Source organism: Haplochromis burtoni, unplaced genomic scaffold, assembly GCF_018398535.1.
Source record: "Haplochromis burtoni strain Fernald_Lab_line unplaced genomic scaffold, NCSU_Asbu1 Contig_794, whole genome shotgun sequence".
Taxonomy (NCBI): domain Eukaryota; kingdom Metazoa; phylum Chordata; class Actinopteri; order Cichliformes; family Cichlidae; genus Haplochromis; species Haplochromis burtoni.
The window spans coordinates 69,372-86,141 of NW_024583155.1; the positions used below are offsets into that span (position 1 = coordinate 69,372).

The following is a 16,770-nucleotide window of genomic DNA, read 5'->3' on the forward strand; positions in this document are numbered from 1 at the left end:
TACGTACCTGGCCCCGCCTACTGTCCTCGGAAACGTAAAATGATTGGCTAGAATCCAAAGTGTATCACAGCTCAGGAAAAAAAAGCACCGAAATGTGCGCTGCTTTTCGGTCTGGTTACTACCGTTTATGTCAGAACCGGTGCCATGACCGGTACCCATCCCTATTGTTTAAGCACTGCTTCCAGCCAAGAGTGATACCATATTTGCCCCATAGCTGCAGAAAAGGCTAACATTGTTATCTTTTTACAAAACAACAGCTGAACATGAGAGGTTTTTGGACAAAGTTTGTGTTCTCCATTCTTTAAGCACCGGTTCGAGCACCGTTTAAGCAACGGCACCATTTCAAAAGTACCGGTTTGGTACTGGTATCGGATAAAACTTAAACAATACCCATCCCTATGTGCGACCAATATCCGATCATGGTGTGACAGTGTGAACGGCGCGAATCCAAGATCTTCAAATCTAATCTGGGTCACTCTCGTATGTGGCACTGAATCCGATACATATCTGTTTCAGGAAGCTGCTGCTGTTTGATGGTCATGTCGCACTAAATCCGTCTTTTACGTCACTGACACAAGACAGACGCTGATTATCAGCGCCGGAGAAGACATGGCAAACGCTTCCTGACCATCCTGTGAAACTGTTGGGAAGACAATGTTGGAGAAACGTGAACATTTTATTTGTACTGTATAATCTGCAGCTGTCCTTTGAAGCACCGCTCCTCTAAAACAGCAATCAGGATCATTATTAGGCCAAATGTAAATAATAAAATAACTTTATAACTTAAAGCAAAATTGGGAAACGTAAAGTCCGAAACAGTCAAACATCCTGTTGCTCTGGGTCTAAACAGAGCGCGTTGTGTGTGACGTCTTCTTTTGTGCATGCGGCTGCTTTGAGCGTTCACACTAGAGCGCGTTTGCTGTCGCATTTTATTTGTAGAGTGAACGAGCAGACAAAAAAATCTGATTTGATCAAAAAATTGGAATTGAGCATTAAGACCTGCAGAGTGAACGTAGGCTAAGTGCACATTGATACCAGCTGGCTCAGGCCCAACCGGAGGCCTATAAAAAGTTTCACCCTGAAACCTCTCATGATGTCATGATGTGACCTCTGTTGGCACTGGTTCCAGAAGCTTTACTGGACTACTGAAGGTTCCAGTGAGCTCTGTTAATAATAATCCAGAAGTGGGAAAGACATCATTTCACTGTAAACCAGGTGCTTCCTGCAAGGTTTCAGACGCAGACGAGTCAAACGACTTATCAACAGGTACAGTTGCTTCAAAGTAAACGATAAGTAATGCACCCGTATGCACGCTCGCCACGCAAGACTTCATAGCTGAAGCACAAACATAATGAGGTACATTTAAAGTTTGCTGAACAACATTTAGACAAGCCTGGGAAACACTGGGAGAGTAGAGTCTGGTCACATGAGACCAAAACTGACCTCTGGATGCCAGAATACACCCCATGTTTGGAGTGAACGGCACTGCACCCCCAAAACACCAAATGGTGTGGGGCTGTTTTTCAGCATACAGCACTGTGATTCAGATAATTAAAGGATGAGTGGAAAAATGTCCTGAGAGTCTTGATAAAAACCTGCTGCCACCTACCAGGATGATGAAGATGAAAGAAGATGAAGATGAAAGATGCCAAACACAGCCAACAAACTCTGTTAGTTTCAGAGAGACAAACCAAAGCTGCTAGAATGACCCGGAACCTTCTGGACTGTGGAAGCATGGCGCCTGTGTGCACGTCTTCATGTGTTCAATGCTTGATCCCGGTGTCATTTCTCATTATTACACGTACTTGGAAATGTGCAAAGAATCAAAGCGTAGCTGTTTTACACTGAACATAAAAATGAGCACATATATTGAAATGTGTGCTTTGAATGATTCGTTTTGTACAGCTTACGCTGTGGGAGATGGTTACAGCCACGCCAGTGTGAGACCTTTGATGCTGTTTCCATAGTAACCCTATAAGAAGACCGCCTTTGTTCTGGTGGCGGTGTTTTTGCTCGCACATGCAGACCCAGCAGAGGAAGCATGCATGTTTTTCATGTAGTTCAGGCTCAGTTTAATATGATGACCCAGCCTTGAACTGTGGTTTAGCAGTTAGTCCTCATGGTAGGTGAAGCTGAAGGACCCTTTTTGTGGGGGTCTCCTCTCGTGTGCACTTTCCTGTGCACTCTAATGCTACTGCACACTTGAGTGCTCGCCTCCACCAAATACTGACCGTTTCTTTTCTGTTTCCTTTTCCACTCTTTCTCCATTCTCATCTCTCCTCACCCGATCCTCTGCTCCATCTGCCTTTCTACTCCCACCACCTCCTCTTTCCATCTCCCAAACACTGTTCCACCTCACCTCTGCGGCCCTCCTTTCCCATCACCAATTCACCTTTCCTCTTCTCTACCTCCACCCTTCCTGTTTCTCCTGTGATCGGCTCCTCTAGTCTCCAGAGGGGAAAGGCAGCGAGTCCCAGCCCACTCCAGTGACCAATCGAGAGCTTCTGGGCTCCCATCTCACTGCTGATAGGCTGGGCGGGTCTGTCCAGGTACTGAGAGGAAGGGTTGGCTCTGTCTGTCTGTCTGCCTGTCTGTCTGCATGACTTCCTCTGTCTCTGCAGAAGGGCTGATCTCAAGTCTGTTACAAAGCTGAAATATCCCCACACGCGGGACCAGTTCTTACCACATCATGTTTGATAGTGTCCTACATTAATTTGGCAGTATTTATGTCTTCACCCTTCTGTTACTGTCAGCTTTAGAGGGGGGGCTCCTCTGTAGATGGAGAAGAGGTTACAAAGGTCACGTGATGATGTTTGAACACATCAGTGACAAAGAGCCATCAGTTCATAATTAGCAGATTAGTTATTGCTGAAAAACCAAAAGTGGAACTTGTGGCTCTGCTGATGAAACGTTTAGTCAAGTATCCAGATTACTTAACGTGTTGATCATCGTTTGTGTGCACAAGTTACACCTTTTCCAATTGCCCGATCAAAGATCAGCTGGTGAGGTGGATGTGTCGGTGTTGCTGTTTGCCTCGAATACATGTGACATGGTGGTAACAGCGTCACGACGGCAAACACTTTATCTGGCAGCTGTGTCGTGCTGCGTGTCGTGCTGCGTGTCGTGCTGCGTGTCGTGCTGCGTGTCGTGCTGCGTGTCGTGCGGCGACATCAAATCAAATGTTTGGTCTGTGATTTCTGCAGGTGTGGAAGCAACACGCAGAGCTTCACAGCAGCATGTGTAGCACTGTGAGATAAATATAATGAACAAAGCAAAGATGATTTGTATACACGAGTCTGCTGTCATGTTGCTAAACACGTGTCCCCTCTGGTGACCTGTGAGCGTTTGGAATGGCGGTGGCGTGTTTTTAACACAAAGCGTTGGCAGCTGCTTTGGTCAGACGCACGCTCGGCCTCGTTCTCGTCACTTCTCTCTGAGGTGTGAGAGGTTTGAGGAAGATTTCAAAGAAACGAAAAAGCAAACATTTTCATCAGCAGTAGAAACGGCGTGAAACAAACGGAGCCATCGAGCAGAGCACATATATTGAAATGTGTGCTTTGAATGATTCGTGTGCTGCACGGCAGTAAAACGTGGATGTGTGTGCAGAGCTGTTGTGTCCACATCAAGCTCAAATTCATCCTCTCGTCTGTGTATGAAGAGTTTTAGTGTTTAATGAAAAACCCCAAATTGACCCCAAACGCCACCTGGGTGGGAACGAGCAGTTGGATCTGACTGAATGTGGACATAATGTCGACTTTTTTGATTTCTTTTCTTTGTTCCACCAAATTTCAGAAGTGTGACCTCTGTGCTCATCACGCTTCTCCAATTCTGTCCTTCAGGTGATGAGTTCAACCAACGGTGAGCTGAATACGGATGACCCCACTGCAGGACACTCCAATGCACCAATCACAGCCAACCCAGAGGTTGAAGTCGCTGACGATACCAAGTAAGAATTCAAGGATTACAATCTTTTTTTATTTTTCACTTCAGTGTAGGTTCAGTTTTTTCTTTCAGCTCAGATTTAAACTGAGGAAACGAGACGGTGCTGTAACACACTCACACCCAGCATCACTGCTTCACACACACAGTAGACTTTTACTCTGAAACTTCCTGCTTCAGGAAGTGCTGACTCTGCATTCACTGTATGTTGACAAACCTGTCACAGTGCTGTGCGCCTCTCAGCCACTGCACAGGCTGAGCCCATCTTTGGGGATAACACAGTAATAACTGTTTTGGGAACATTACATATTAATAATGTAATCAGCAGTGATGGAGCAGACGATGGGACACACAGGAGGCTATAGAGATCGACAGACCACGTGACTTTCGCGCATTGCATTGTGGGTACGAGTGGCAGCAAAATCAAAACACTGCATCAAGCGCTAGTATTTCCAGCACCGCTAATCATTAATTCTGCAGTTTTAATCCCTACTTGCATTTTATTTGCCCCCAAAAACAGCTCTGTACAAAACGACAGAAACACAGCAGCTCCGTACGAAGACAGAAAAGTAGGAGGAAAACTGAAAGGAGTGGAAGGGTCAGACCCACACAAGCACAGAGTGGAGTAAGCACGTTAGCGTGCTGCACAACTTTCATCACGCACACATTTATTATTATATGGTCCTAAGTGTGAGTGCACACACTCACAACATGTTTAGTAACTTCAGATCCTGCAACAAGCCCAGGGCCAGTTTACTTTGGTGATTTGGACGACTCCATCTCACAGCTGCTGTTACAGACCAACACCATGTATTTGTCCTTTCAGGTTGTAGTGTTACACAACATTTTCAAATCTAGTAGAAATAAAACGAGTGTTTCGTAATTCATTCAATTTGTTGTCTTTATTTATAACTGGCATTATTGTTTCGTTCTGTTACAGAATCTTACAGGAAAGAAGCAACGTTGTAAAAGTCCATCAGCTTTATTAGCTGCTTCGGTGAAAAACAAATCAACAATGCAAAACAACATAGTGGAAAACAGTTATTCATCACTTGATTGCTTCAATACAACACTTGGGCACATGTATGCAGACGTTTCGTGGCTGTTTTGATCTCGCGCTCTCTCTTCACCGATCAAATCTGGCTGTGTTAGCAGCTTTAAACTCGGTCTGACCCAGGCTGATGGAGGGGCCCAGTCTGGATCACATCCCAGCATTTTGTAGGCTGGTTTTCCTACAAAACACAACAAACATTAGCCCGCAAAACCACAGTGAACAAAGCAGCATAGCAACGAATTCAATTCAAATCAATATAAGACTTATTTGTAACCTACATCAACAAAAAATGTTGAAATGCTTGGAGCAGACTAACCTGTGAGCTGCAGTGTTCTGGGACGTTATATTTGGTCTTCGAATGGCTGCAATCCAGACCATCCATCGCCTCTTTGGTACTTCGGAAACATGACTTGAACAATTTCTCTTCCACGATGGAATCCGATAAAAAACGATCTCTTTACCCGTCGGCTTCCCGTGGCTGTCATGCGACTATTGCAGTTAATAATACAACAGCTTCTTGACATTCTTTGTTTCTTTTTATCGCTGTGTGACTGTTTTCATATGAAAGCCTGCGTGCACTAGTACCACTTGCCACTCGTACCTACAATCCTTTGCGGTTTTACCCCAGAAATGACGTCACATTTTCCATCTCTGTCATAGGCCTCTTTCACTGCAGGAGCTACTGGGTGTTTTTTGGGTGCTGCACACCTTTTTATTTGTGCCCGCTGCAGTATCGCCCCCTGTAGGAAGTCTTAAAACGCTGCCACAGCAGGGCAGCGTTTTAAATCCCCAGCAGAACAAAGGAAGGGGATCGGTGACAGCGTGCATGCACCACATGCGTGCACCACATGCTCGGCTATGCAGCATGTGGTGAGGTGTGGCAGCATCGCCGTGGCTGCTGCTGTGCACAGATACACAGAACATGTAAATGACAGACTGTTAACAGCAGCTTGTGTGTTGCAGGTGCTGCTGTTTCTTCAAGAGGAGGAAGAGGAAAGCTCTCCAGAGACACAAATGAAGACAAACAAGGGAACCTGTGGCTCTCCTCTTCACATCTGTTCTTTTTGTTTCTTTCTCTCACCCCTCTCCTCTTCCTCTCCTCTGCTAACGGGTGTTAGCTGGTATACTGGTTTCTACTGGTCTGGACCGAGCAGTGAAGAGAGCGTTTGCTGCCTCTACCAGCAACGATCCCCTTGTGTATTTATGGCCAAAGACTGAAGTGAAACCAGAGCAGCACAGACTGCTGCAGGGAAACATGTGGCCGTAAGACTACAGCTGATGGACTGAAAAACAAGTTGGCGACTGGATTCAGCTGCTTTCCCCCTTTCCCGTTACTGAGCGGTTCAGAGGAGAGACGAGTGTGTTTGTGAGGATATATGAGAGAGGACTCCAAATACAAGCGTGCAATGAGTCACACGTGCACACCCAACACACCCACTGCACACTTTTCTGGAGCTCATTGCAAATCGATGTCATGGACAAAGAGATGCAGCTCGCGCAGTCATTCAAGTTTTTATTCCTTAGGGTCAAAGGAAGAGCACTGTGAGTGGACTGGACTATTTCCTGAAATGGACCAGGCTCGGTGAATTCCTGAATCCCTTTCAGAGGAAAAACCCACGACCACCAGAATCAAAAGTTTAAAAGAAGTTTATGTAGAATCGATGCTTTGTTTCCTGTTTTAATTTGTAACTAAAAACAGAAAAGACTGTTTTCATCCTGCTTTCCCATGATTTCAGTTGTTCACAAACTTTGTGTTTTGTAGTTGCTAGTGTGTTCCTCAAAATGTTTTTTTCCTAAATAACTTTTAATTTTCTTTTTTTTCTTTCCCCTCTTCCTCTCTGGTTGGGGGATGGAACGTCAGATAACTCCATTAAAAAACAACCAAACAACTTTAAAGCTGAGCTTCATTCAGGCTGTAATCCGTCCATTCATGTGTTTCTACCTCTCACAAACCGTGCTGGCAGCCCAGAGTCCAGTCCTTACATCCAGCCTCTACTGGGAAATGTTGAGGACTAGACCCAGAACACGCCTGTCATGTTCTGCTCTGTTCTACAGACTCTGCTGGGGCTGCTACATGTTGGCATCATTGACCGTGTTCAGCAGCTCTTCCCTCAGGTTTATGTGATGCTTTCATCAGCTCCATGTACACAAGGAGTCAAAATAGTTTTAATAAGGAAGTAAAAACACAAGTGCAGTCACTACGGTAACAGCACAATAGATTTCTTTGTATTCATAAACACAAATGCAGTACAAGCTGCCAGTGCTTTGACAGTCCTGACATGAGAATGCATGAACTGAACTGATTTGTCAACCATTCGTTAGACTCGGTTTAGACTGAGGCGGGCATGGAAGCTGTGAAAGTGGTGTGAACAGGGTGCAGTGGCTGGTAATGTGTGCAAAGTCCATCCTGGTTACCTGTTACCATGCTTACATTTCCTGACAAAGCAAAAAGTTCAAGTTCAGCTGTGTGGCTGTTTCTAGTAATAAAGCACCGTATTTAACAAGTACCTGAAGATGGTGCGAGTAAAGTACCAGCTTACAGTAATTCATCCTGAGGTGACCTAGTTCCCTGGTGTCCTCCATTAATGGCTAATGGAAACTACCATTTAACACATGCAAATGTTACAGCCCAGGTGAGCGGGCACAGCTGTGGCCCACTCAGCAGGTCGGTCATTGTTGTTGAATTTACACTTCTGGGATTTCTGAAGAAGGCTTCAGCAGGGCAGTTAATGTCAGGCTCAGAAGGAAGAGGAAGTGTGGCTGGCATTGATCCTAACAGCTGATGTATCTGCAGCTCTGACGGATGAACTTTAGTAACTTCCCTAATTAACGTGTCTTTGCACCAGGACACTGGGGCCCTGCGACAGCAAAGACGGAGGTAACATTTCAGGACTCAAAGTTTGATGAAATAAGAAGTTATTTTTGCAGCTGCTCAAAGTAACCGTGCAGATAAATGTCCGGAGTTCGGGCTTGGATGGATCAAGCAGTGTTGTTGTACAGCTTGACTGTGTCATGGAGAAACTGCTCTGGTTGGTTCAACCACGTTTCCTAGCTGCCTCGTCGCGCTTTAGTTTAAAATAATCACTCCCTTTGATCGTCGTGTCTCTGCGCTCTGAATCAAGCGCTAACATCACGAGGTCTGAAGTGTGCCGTCACGTGAACAAGGTAACTCTGCGGGCTCCAGCTATTGGCTGAAAGGAGCAAGACGGCTTCCCCATTGGACAGTTTCTACTACGTCATCTTCGCCGCTCTTGTTTACATCTGATTGTGTTTTGTGTGCAGGTTTGTAGCCGGTTAGCTGAAGGTAAGCGGAGGAGCTGCGCTTCTGTATTTACCGGTTACATGTTCAGTCTCCGGTCTTTGTACCGTAACATGTCCCGGGGTGACTTTTCATTCGCTGCCTGTTGTGATGTGATGTAAGTGGAGCTGTGCGGCGGTGAAATTCCCCTTCGCCCACTGATGCGCTTCTGTTTCGGTTTTCCTTCCTCTCAGACGCTCCTCCCGGCTTGGCCACATCGCTGCATGTCACCTGATTTCAAGAGGAAACTGGCACCTGAATTAAAGGGACTAACTAGCTGGTTAAGTTGCGACACATGCTCTTACTAAACCGGATGGTAAAACCGTATAAAGGAGATCAGTCGTAAAAAGGGGAACCGAAACGGGGCTGTCGACATTCAGCCTCCTTCCCCCAGACGTGGAAAAAGCTAGCCGAAGCTCCTCTCGTGTAAGCTGGGCTCTGGTCTTCCTCCAGCCGGGATGTCGGACACGGACGGTTCTCTCCCTCTGCTGAAGAGGCTCAGCTACGCGGTGGGGCACTTTCTCAACGACCTGTGTGCCTCCATGTGGTTCACATATCTGCTGGTTTTCTACCACTCGGTGCTGGGATTCCAAAACACGAGTGCAGGTTAGTCCGTGTCCGTGTGTCGTCCTCAGCGCGGCCGGTACTCGCGGGTCATGTTTGCACATCGCCAGGCTTTGTTTTCTCTGACGAGCCTCACAGCAGTGCTGTGGGGGTCATTATGTCACCCAGTGTAACGTGCTGCTTAACATTTTAAAGTTTCAGTTCTGACGTCTTCGTGACGCCATCACTGGATGACGTTCACACTCTGACGTCACCACCACGTGTCACGTCTTTGTCCACACGCGGGGGTTGGATTAGGTCTCTTCCTGAGCCCAGCTGAGCGTGATGAATGGTTTCAATTCAATTTTATTTATATAGCGCCAAATCACAACAAAATGCGCTTCATAGATACAGAGAAAAACCCAACAATCATAGGACCCCCTGTGAGCAGCACTTTGGCGACAGTGGGAAGGAAAAACTCCCTTTAAACAGGAAGAAACCTCCGGCAGAACCAGGCTCAGGGAGGGGCGGGGCCATCTGCTGTGATTGGTTGGGGTGAGAGAAGGAAGACAGGATAAAGACATGCTGTGGAAGAGAGACAGAGGTTAATAACAGATATGATTCAATGCAGAGAGGTCTGTTAACACATAGTGAGTGAAGAAGAAACACCCAGTGCATCATGGGAATCCCCGGCAGCCTACATCTATTGCAGCATAACTAAGGGAGGATTCAGGGTCACCTGGTCCAGCCCTAACTATATGCTTTAGCAAAAAGGAAAGTTTGAAGCCTAATCTTGAAAGTAGAGATAGTGTCTGTCTCCTGAATCCAAACTGGAAGCTGGTTCCACAGAAGAGGGGCCTGAAAACTGAAGGCTCTGCCTCCCATTCTACTTTTAAATACTCTAGGAACAACAAGTAGGCCTGCAGAGCGAGAGCGAAGTGCTCTAATAGGCTGATATGGTACTACAAGGTCATTAAGATAAGATGGGGCCTGATTATTTAAGACCTTGTATTTCACTGTCTTTGTCTCTGCACATCCGTCCTCGTTTACTGTGAGGACTAATCACAGTTTAACAGTTTAGCTTCAGCGTGCGGTGCAGTAACACCAAGGTGCAGACGGATATAAGTGACTGTGTCCTTGCTGTTGTTGTGTCTGTTCTCAGTGATTGTTGCAGTAGGTCACAGCGTGTCTCCTTTGGTGCAGGTGTGCTTTTGCTGGTCGGGCAGGTAGCCGATGGTATCTGTACGCCTCTTATTGGCTACGAGTCCGACCGAAGCCCCGGCTGTAGAAACTACGGCAAGAGGAAGACGTGGCATTTAGTTGGTAAGTACACAAAGTGAAAGCAGAGCCCTTTGTCTCTCATATATAAATACATCTGTATATGCGCATGGATATGTCTCAGTCAGATAAACCTCTGTGTTCATAGTGTTCAGCAGAGGTTAAGTTTCAACTGCTTTGGTGTTAATGACATTAAATCCATGCGCCATAGAGGGGCGACACTGAGACCCCTGAACAGATGCTGCTGCAGACATTTTCTCCTCCTCTTTAAAGCCTGACTGGCATTCACCATGAAACAGCACAATGGGCAGGTCCACTGCAGCACACCCCGCAGCTCTGGTACCAACCAGCCACTACTGTTTATCCTAAAATGAACACGTTAGATCATGCTCAGTTCTTTGTTGCTAACCTATGAGCATGAATAATAGCTGAGATATTTATAAATAATGTCATACGGTCACCGCTGTCATCGTGACAGCACAGAGTGCAGGTTTTAGTCGTCACTGTGCACATCAATGACTCGGTGTGTGATTCTCAGAGGTCATGTGCTCTGAGAGTCATTAAGCTGCGTTTGAGTGACGTCTTCATTTTTATTTCTTTATTTTGGGTGTCGTTTTGTTTTAGGGCCTCGTGGACCTGAGACACCAGTCAGTCGTCTGGTCATAGTTACTAACACGTGCTATGGGTAACATACTCTGTAGGCAGCATGTGCACAGAGTATGTGTATTCTTATGGCAGTGATAGCCATACTGGGAATAGTGATGTTTTTGAAGATAAGCTGAGTCTTTATCCATCAGAGTCTTTTCAGTTTTTGCTGAGTGGAAATAAAAGCTGATTGTTTCTGAGCCCAAAACAATCAGCTTAGCCTTTCAGGAGAAACAGTGATGTGAGCAGATTTACCGCAAAATCTGAAAGCTCTGCTTTTTAGGGTTGGTGTGTAAACTCTCATGACTACAGAGATCGACGTTCCCATCGTTCCCACCGTTCCCACCGTTCCCATTTCAAGTGCATAATCCCAACTATGGTGGCTGCTGGAGACCAAACATCAGAAACATTCAGTTTAGACAAAGTTTGCCTTAAACGCTTCAATCCCACCACAACACACAGAAACACTGCTGGATATGACGTCCCTGGAAAATGAAATCATCTTCATTCAAGTTGGATTTTGTTTAGTTTGATGATAACAGCCGTGAAGTTGTTTATTACTCCAGGACTTTCAGTACATCGACTCGGTTCAGTTAAATGTGAGTGGCTGCTGAGACTTAAAATGCACTTATAAAAATTTAGGGCTAAAGTAAAACATGTGCGTGGATATTGCCCCGTCTCATGACTTTAATTGTTTACCGTGCTATTTTCCAGGAAAGTCTGCCATATGAACCAAAAGGTCAAGGTAGGTTTGCACTGATTAACCACAGTCAGTCTGCTGTGCATGTATACATATACATGGAAAGACTGTGCTCCAACACCTACCGTGGATTTTATTGATCAGGTTCACATGATACGTTTTAACACCTTAACGCTGTGCCAAATGTCATCAAAAGTGCAAACAAGAGCCCCGTAGGGAAACCGGCTGAGGCTTGTGCATATTGTTGCCTATTGTGTTACCAAAGCAGCTGTCGAGCAGGAACAAAAGCACAGAACTAAAAGCAGCGGTGCTGAGACGTATGAAAGTTTCCCCAGAGTTCTCGTTGGGCGACTGCGTCATCTCGTTGCCAAGCTGCTGTGCAACATCTGCTGAAATAGTCCTGATGCATGCAGACGGCAGATGAGGGGAAACCAAACCCCTGTAGCACTGAGGTCAGCTGTGAAGAGCTCTGTTCTCATTATGTTCCTCTGTGCTCATCTGCTACTAGTTAATGGGGAGGGGGTAAATGAAAAACCAATAATACATAGATATGATCCGCGTTGTGTCATCTCTTTGCTTCTGTATGTGTTTACATCCAGGTACACTGAGCGTAGTGCTCTCCTTTGCCTTCATCTTTAACCAGTGTGTGGGCTGCAGCTTCCTCACCCCTCAGTGGGCCAGTCTAATCTACTTCGTCCCATTCATCATCATCTTTCAGTTCGGCTGGGCCGCCACGCAGATCTCTCACCTGTCCCTCATCCCAGAGCTGGTCACTTGTGAGCATGCTAAAGTAGAGCTCACCGCGTACAGGTATGGTTAATACACGCGTGCTTTACATGATGAGAATCAAAAGATAGATGCACATCCCAAAGGTTGATGCTGTTCATCTGGATGTTTTCAGTGGCAGAAACTGAAAACATCCAGGAAGTGACCTCACAGCCCAGCGCTCAGTCAGCTGGTTTCAGTCACTGTGCAAATGTCCTGTTTATAAGGTTGAAACCTGCAGTCAGCTGATGAGGATGAAACGTTTCTCCCACTGAAAACATCCAGATGAACAGAATCACCCTTTTCATGTTTCCTCACCTTGAACGTGCATCACGGTGTGAATGTCCACTCTGTGCTTTGTGTGGGAGCAGGTACGCGTTCACAGTGATAGCCAACATCACCGTGTATGGAGTGGCTTACCTGCTGTTTCACGTCCAGGCTGGAGAGGATGAAGACCCTGATTCACTGGGACCAGCAGACATCATCATCTTCAGGGTGAGCAGGCTGACGCGTGGGCACAGCTGCGAGCACAGCACGGTGTAGCAGCATCAGAGTGGGGCTGAAAGCTGTTGGAGTTCAAGCCTCTGGCTCTGCCAGCGTACTCTGTAAGACTGTGAATGTAGATGTGTACTGTGGAAAAAACCCAGGATGTAAATGTCTCTTCCTACACTTGTTTTTGCAGAAAGGTGCACGTTTCTATTAGTTTTTATTCAAGCAGAAAATACAGACCCAGGATTCTTGTGTTTGTTGTTAATGTTATGTTTGTGCTTGGTGCTCCCACCTGCAGTTTTCTGTGTACACGAGCAGATCAGGACAGTGGTGAGGTTTCTCTGGGTTTGTGGCAGCTTTAAACACAAACACTGCTGTATATCCTGCTGCTGCACAAACTCTGTGCAGGGCTGTGACGGGAAGATTTGCCCCCTCAGCAGATTCATTATTCACTTGGCTTTCTGTGAATGCTGCCTCCTCGACGCAGTCACAAGATTAAGAAGCTTTGGGTTGATTATCCAGGTTTCCCTCTGTTCTAGAACAAAGCCTCCTTGAACCTAATTACCTTCATTTGCACACAGGAACAGGCAGTAACAGTGTGACAGCAAAGTTGTGTACTTTTCCTTTTTGTATTTATACGGTGACGACTGTACAGACCACATAAAGCCATCAATGATACTTTTGCACTCAGCATATAAAGATGGCGGCCGCGCTGCATCTGGATGATATTTACTGTGTAGATCAGCTTTTAAAGAGGGGAGATGAAGCAGAAGCTGCCGGGCTGACAGGTGGGACAGAAATGAACAGTCGATAGAAACGGTCCCTAAAATGTGATCCCAGGGTTTGATAACTCCGCCCACTCAGGGCAGCAGGAGCTTGTTTGTAGCAGCGATGATGAGGTGTGCCACGCTGTGTGTAATTGCAGAATCTGTCACTAATTGTTTTGGGGATCGGTGTCGTCTTCTCCGTCGTTTTCCACGTGGGAACAAAAGAGAGCAATGGAGCAAGCGAGGAGTCGGAGGAGGCCGAGGGGGAGCGGAGGCCACTGCTGCCGCGCTCCAACACCTTCTCGTCTCTCCTGCAGTGGAAATGCTGGCTGCGACAGCCTTCTTTCTACCAGGTATGGAGCTTTGAATGACTTAAGCACTGACGCCACCTCCACCCGAACCTCTTCAGAATGACGGGAGCAGCTTCCAAGGCTGGGCGGGCGTCAGCGCCCGTTCAGCTTGAGATGTAGGATTTTGATATCGTAGCTGCATCAGCTTGCCTGCTCGCTGTGTCTCTGCAGGTGGCCGTGCTCTACATGTCCACCAGGCTGATCGTCAACCTGTCTCAGACGTACATCTCCATGTATCTCATCAACACTCTGGGGCTGCCAAAGGTGACGGGAAATCGTCCAGTTCACCCGTAACACGCTGGGTTGTCGTCACGCGCTCATCTTCTGCTTGTTTTTTCCTCCCAACAGAAGTTCATAGCTACCATCCCATTGGTGATGTACGTGAGCGGCTTCCTGTCCTCCTTTATCATGAAGCCTGTCAGCAAACTCATCGGGAAATGTGTAAGTAAACCAGGTCAGGTTTCTGAAAGCAGCACGAGTGGCTCTGAGGGACTCGCTGCGCTCCTCGCTGCGCTCCTCGCTGTAGAAAACAAATGTTTTTGAGAACAAAACGTCATATTTGTTCTTGTCAGTCACGCTGACACGATTGCAGCACAGAAATGGGGAAGGTGGAGCCTGTGCTGTGTTCACAGTAACAATACTTCATTACTCAGTAACAGGATGTGATTGCTTCTGTATCTGTAGAAGTGGGTCACTGTCATGTGTCTTCTGTCCTCTGATTGGTCCAGCTTACTTACTTCGTGGGCCTGCTGCTGATCATGGCGTTCTCGTATTGGGTGCTGCTGGACGTCACCATGGGTCAGCAGGTATACGGGGCGGCCGTGCTGCTGGGGGCCGGGTCCGCCACCATCCTGGTCATATCGCTCGCCATGACTGCGGAGCTCATTGCAGATCAGACGGTAAGACGTGCGTGAAAGGCCGAGGCGGAGGACGAAGGATCCTGTTGTTTGAGCGAACTTGTTCATCTCTTTGCAGCAAAGCGCAGCGTTCGTGTACGGAGCCATGAGTTTCACTGACAAGCTGGCCAATGGACTGGCAGTGATGATCATTCAGGCCCTGCATCCCTGCCAGTTAGTGCACACACACACACGCACACACACACACGCGCACACACACACGCACGCACGCACGCACGCACGCACACACGCGCACGCACCACGCACACACCGCACGCCACGCACAGCACACACGCGCGCACACACACGCACAGCGCACGCACGCACACACACACACACACCCGACACACACGCACACACAGCACACACGCACCGCACAGCACACCACACACACACACGCACACGCACGCGCGCGCACTAGAATCTGGCAGAGTGTGTGTGTCCTCCATCCTGATGCCTGAGTGTGAACGCTGTGGCCTCTGTGTCTCAGTGACAGTCTGCTGAGAATCATTGAGGTTTTTATTGTTAATTAAAGCAAAATTAAACCCTTAAAACTGATGTCAGTTAACTAAAACTCTGCAGATGTGATCAGTGTCAGGTTGTAGTACGACTTGGTTACTTGTTCTGATGAACGGCGTCAGATAGAAACAGTAAACTTTTTTGTGTGTGTGTGTGTGTGTGTGTGTGTGTGTGTGTGTCAGCACTGTGGTGTGCTGTCCTGCCTGTGTGTGGTTCTACCATTACGTCATGGTCATTGTAACTGGAGGCGTTTCCATCGTCGCAGCTTTGGCCCTTTGCTCCATCCTCACTGGCCAATCACAGCATCACGAGGCGTTTCCACGCTCACACACACACACTCACTCACTCACACACACACACACACACACACACACACACACACACACACACACACACACACACACAGTTTCTTGTGCGTCTTCACCTTTTCACTGTGTGTGTTTGCAGGTGCTCTGCCAATCATCTCCAGTGAAGCAAATGGAATCAACTGACAGGGCTCCTCCCACATCATCTCACCACGGGGAACTTTTTCAGGGAACGGCAGGAATCCTGTGGGACTTCCTGACCAGCTGCTGAAACCAAGAAGCTTTCTGTTTTTAAACTGAGATTTGCATCCTTTCAGAACCTTGTTTTGTCTTCATTTTCCAACAAACCTCTGGCGTCGGACTACAGGCCAGCAAACACGTGCACAGCTGCACCTGCACTGCTTTAAAGAATTGAGTCGCACAATAAGCTAGTTTGTAATGATTTTTGAGTACAGTGGCTGCAGCTGATTTCCTCTCACCTCTGCCCCCCCATGATTTTCACTGTGCACATGACAGGCCCGGCTCTGCAGCACTTATTTCCTTTTACTACACGGGGTCAGCCTGAAATTCCCTAAATGTGAATGAAGCCACTACACGGAGTTTGGAAAATGATGAGCAAACAGTTGTGCTCCTTAAACAGACATCAAACATGTTTCACACGTGCACTGTGCAGGAGAGCAGGGCGGGCTGCATGTCGCATTAATGTCCTGGATGACAAAGGGAACCGAGCCCCTGCTCGGAGGAGGACGTGAACGCCGTTCGGTGTCCTCAGCAGTAAAATCTTCCCCAGGTTTCACTAAAAGAGTCATTCCACTACCCCCCGCTACCATTGGACACACAAGGCCGTCTGTACAGCGTGCAGGCTGACGGCGAGGAGGAGGATGCACAGACGACACTAATACAAGCGTTTACCTCGAAGACGTTTGACTGGACTCGCTCAGTGACGCAGGTCAGAGGAAGTCCCTGCTGAGCTTCACCGGCTTGTTTCCAGTTGTGCTGTCCTGGACTTTGTCCCTCAAATGTTATGTAAACTGGAATCAAATGGAAGACGAATCACGTTTGTAATTAAGAGTGACTTGATGAGCAGAGCTGTGTCTGACATTTAAACGCTTCAAAGGGATCAAATGTATTTGATGTGTGCATAGGAGGGAAGGTGGTGTTGGGCCAGAGCTTTGTAATGATCAGCAGGACCTTTTTACTTTGTCTTCTACCTGTGTGATAA

The 16,770-nt window shown here is 47.1% G+C and overlaps 2 protein-coding genes across 5 annotated transcripts in view; both read left to right on the forward strand.

The window, feature by feature from the left end:
• LOC102300092 (casein kinase I) overlaps window positions 1–6,889 on the forward strand; it is a 21,751-nt gene extending 14,862 nt beyond the window's left edge. For 2 of the 4 annotated variants that reach the window (XM_042215683.1, XM_042215684.1), the window contains exons 10-12: window positions 2,448–2,549; window positions 3,840–3,946; window positions 5,957–6,889. In XM_042215683.1, the coding sequence (XP_042071617.1) occupies window positions 2,448–2,549; window positions 3,840–3,946; window positions 5,957–6,011 (264 nt within the window). In that variant the 3' untranslated portion in view covers window positions 6,012–6,889. The remainder of the gene's footprint in view (window positions 1–2,447; window positions 2,550–3,839; window positions 3,947–5,956) is intronic. The other 2 variants (XM_042215685.1, XM_042215686.1) reach the window with 1 other exon arrangement.
• Window positions 6,890–6,997: 108 nt separating this feature from the next.
• On the forward strand, window positions 6,998–15,819 carry LOC102301027 (major facilitator superfamily domain-containing protein 12). Its single transcript, XM_042215681.1, has 11 exons — window positions 6,998–8,897; window positions 10,038–10,157; window positions 12,057–12,267; window positions 12,594–12,717; window positions 13,637–13,831; window positions 14,000–14,092; window positions 14,177–14,269; window positions 14,557–14,727; window positions 14,804–14,898; window positions 15,426–15,555; window positions 15,691–15,819. Exons 1-11 carry the CDS (start codon window positions 8,750–8,752, stop codon window positions 15,817–15,819), a joined length of 1,509 nt encoding a protein of 502 aa, XP_042071615.1. The 5' UTR covers window positions 6,998–8,749.
• The last annotated feature ends 951 nt before the right edge of the window (window positions 15,820–16,770 follow it).